This window comes from Gossypium arboreum, chromosome 10 (assembly GCF_025698485.1).
Source record: "Gossypium arboreum isolate Shixiya-1 chromosome 10, ASM2569848v2, whole genome shotgun sequence".
Classification (NCBI taxonomy): Eukaryota; Viridiplantae; Streptophyta; class Magnoliopsida; order Malvales; family Malvaceae; genus Gossypium; species Gossypium arboreum.
In genome coordinates, this window is record NC_069079.1 from 37,289,367 (window position 1) to 37,290,828 (window position 1,462).

At 33.8% G+C, this 1,462-nt stretch overlaps 1 protein-coding gene across 1 annotated transcript; it reads left to right on the forward strand.

Moving 5' to 3' along the window:
* Nucleotides 1-492: 492 nt before the first annotated feature.
* Nucleotides 493-936, forward strand: LOC108487991 (protein MAINTENANCE OF MERISTEMS-like). Its single transcript, XM_017792312.1, has one exon. The coding sequence runs from the start codon at nt 493-495 to the stop codon at nt 934-936; it is 444 nt and encodes a 147-aa protein (XP_017647801.1).
* Nucleotides 937-1,462: the final 526 nt, after the last annotated feature.

Below are 1,462 nucleotides of genomic sequence, written 5' to 3' on the forward strand. Positions count from 1 at the left end.
CTCTCAAAATTCCTTTTTCTTCATTTATTTTTCACACAATTCTCTGATAATTCTCAACATTCTTTCAATATTCCCTTCAAAAATCTATCAAATTTCATTGAAATTTTCTCAAAATCTATCAAATTTCTTTGTTTAAAATTTTTTTGAATTTAATTTTTTTAAATTAAAAAAATCCGATCGTGTTAGTAATGGCCAGAGAATTAATCCGTTTCGATAATAAGCACATCTCCGTTGATCAAATGACAATGGTAAGTGATAATTTAAATTTTCAATACTATTCGATTTTTTTAAATTTATGCAAATTTAATTAAATTTGCAATACTATTTGATATTTTATTCATTTATGCAATTATAATTAATATTTCAATACTGATTGATTTTTTTTCATTTATGATGTTTGCATTAATTAATTTATGTAATTTTAATTAATTTTTGTTTTATAAATTTTTATAATAGTCTGTAGATCGGGTGTTGCAATGTTACATCCGTAATATGTTTGGTCCTCCATCGTCGTTGATCGAGAATTACTTGCGGGAAACGGGATTTTGGCACGTGGTCACGATAGGCCAGGGATGCAAGTTGAACTCGAAACTAATCAGTGCGTTGATAGAGAGGTGGAGACCCGAGACACACACTTTTCATCTTCTATGCGGAGAGTGTACTATCACTCTAGAAGACGTGCATTTGCAATTGGGATTGCCGGTGGATGGGTACACAGTCACCGGGTCTGCATCATCTACTAATTGGGGAGCCGTATGCTACGAGCTTTTGAGTGTTACACGGGATAATATTAACGGAGGTCAGATCGAGATAGGCTGGTTACGAGACACATTCCCGGAGTCGAATAATGATTCAACTGAACTCGAAAGAATAGGATATGCTTGGGCATACATTCTTGAGATGATTGGAGGTTATCTGATGCCGGACTTGTCATGAAACCTCGTACATCGGAGATGGCTGCTGAAATTCGTAGATTTTAGAGCAGCCGGCGAATTGAGTTAAGGGTCTGCCGTGTTGGCAACATTGTACAAGGAAATGTACGCGGCGACGCGACTGAACAAAGCCAAAATAGGAGTAACCGCCTATCACTACTACAATCATGGGCACGATTTCGCTTTCCATTTTTACGTCCTCGAATGGACCATCCATATATATTTCCACTCATAACGAGGTAAATTTTGTATTAGATTTTAAAATTATTATTACGTAGATTTAGAATATAATTGTATGCTAAAAATTTATTTAGTTAGGTGGAACCATTAGGCGGGTTATGTCGGAATACCTACCTCTCTTGAAGATATACGGCTTCTATTAGACCAATGATCCGAAGCACAAGTAAGTATTAAATAAAATATATATACATAATAAAATAGTCGTTTCATATTTAGTATTTAGTATTATGTATTATGTATATAAGTAATATTTTTATCATATTCATATAGTTTCAAAAGACACCATACGA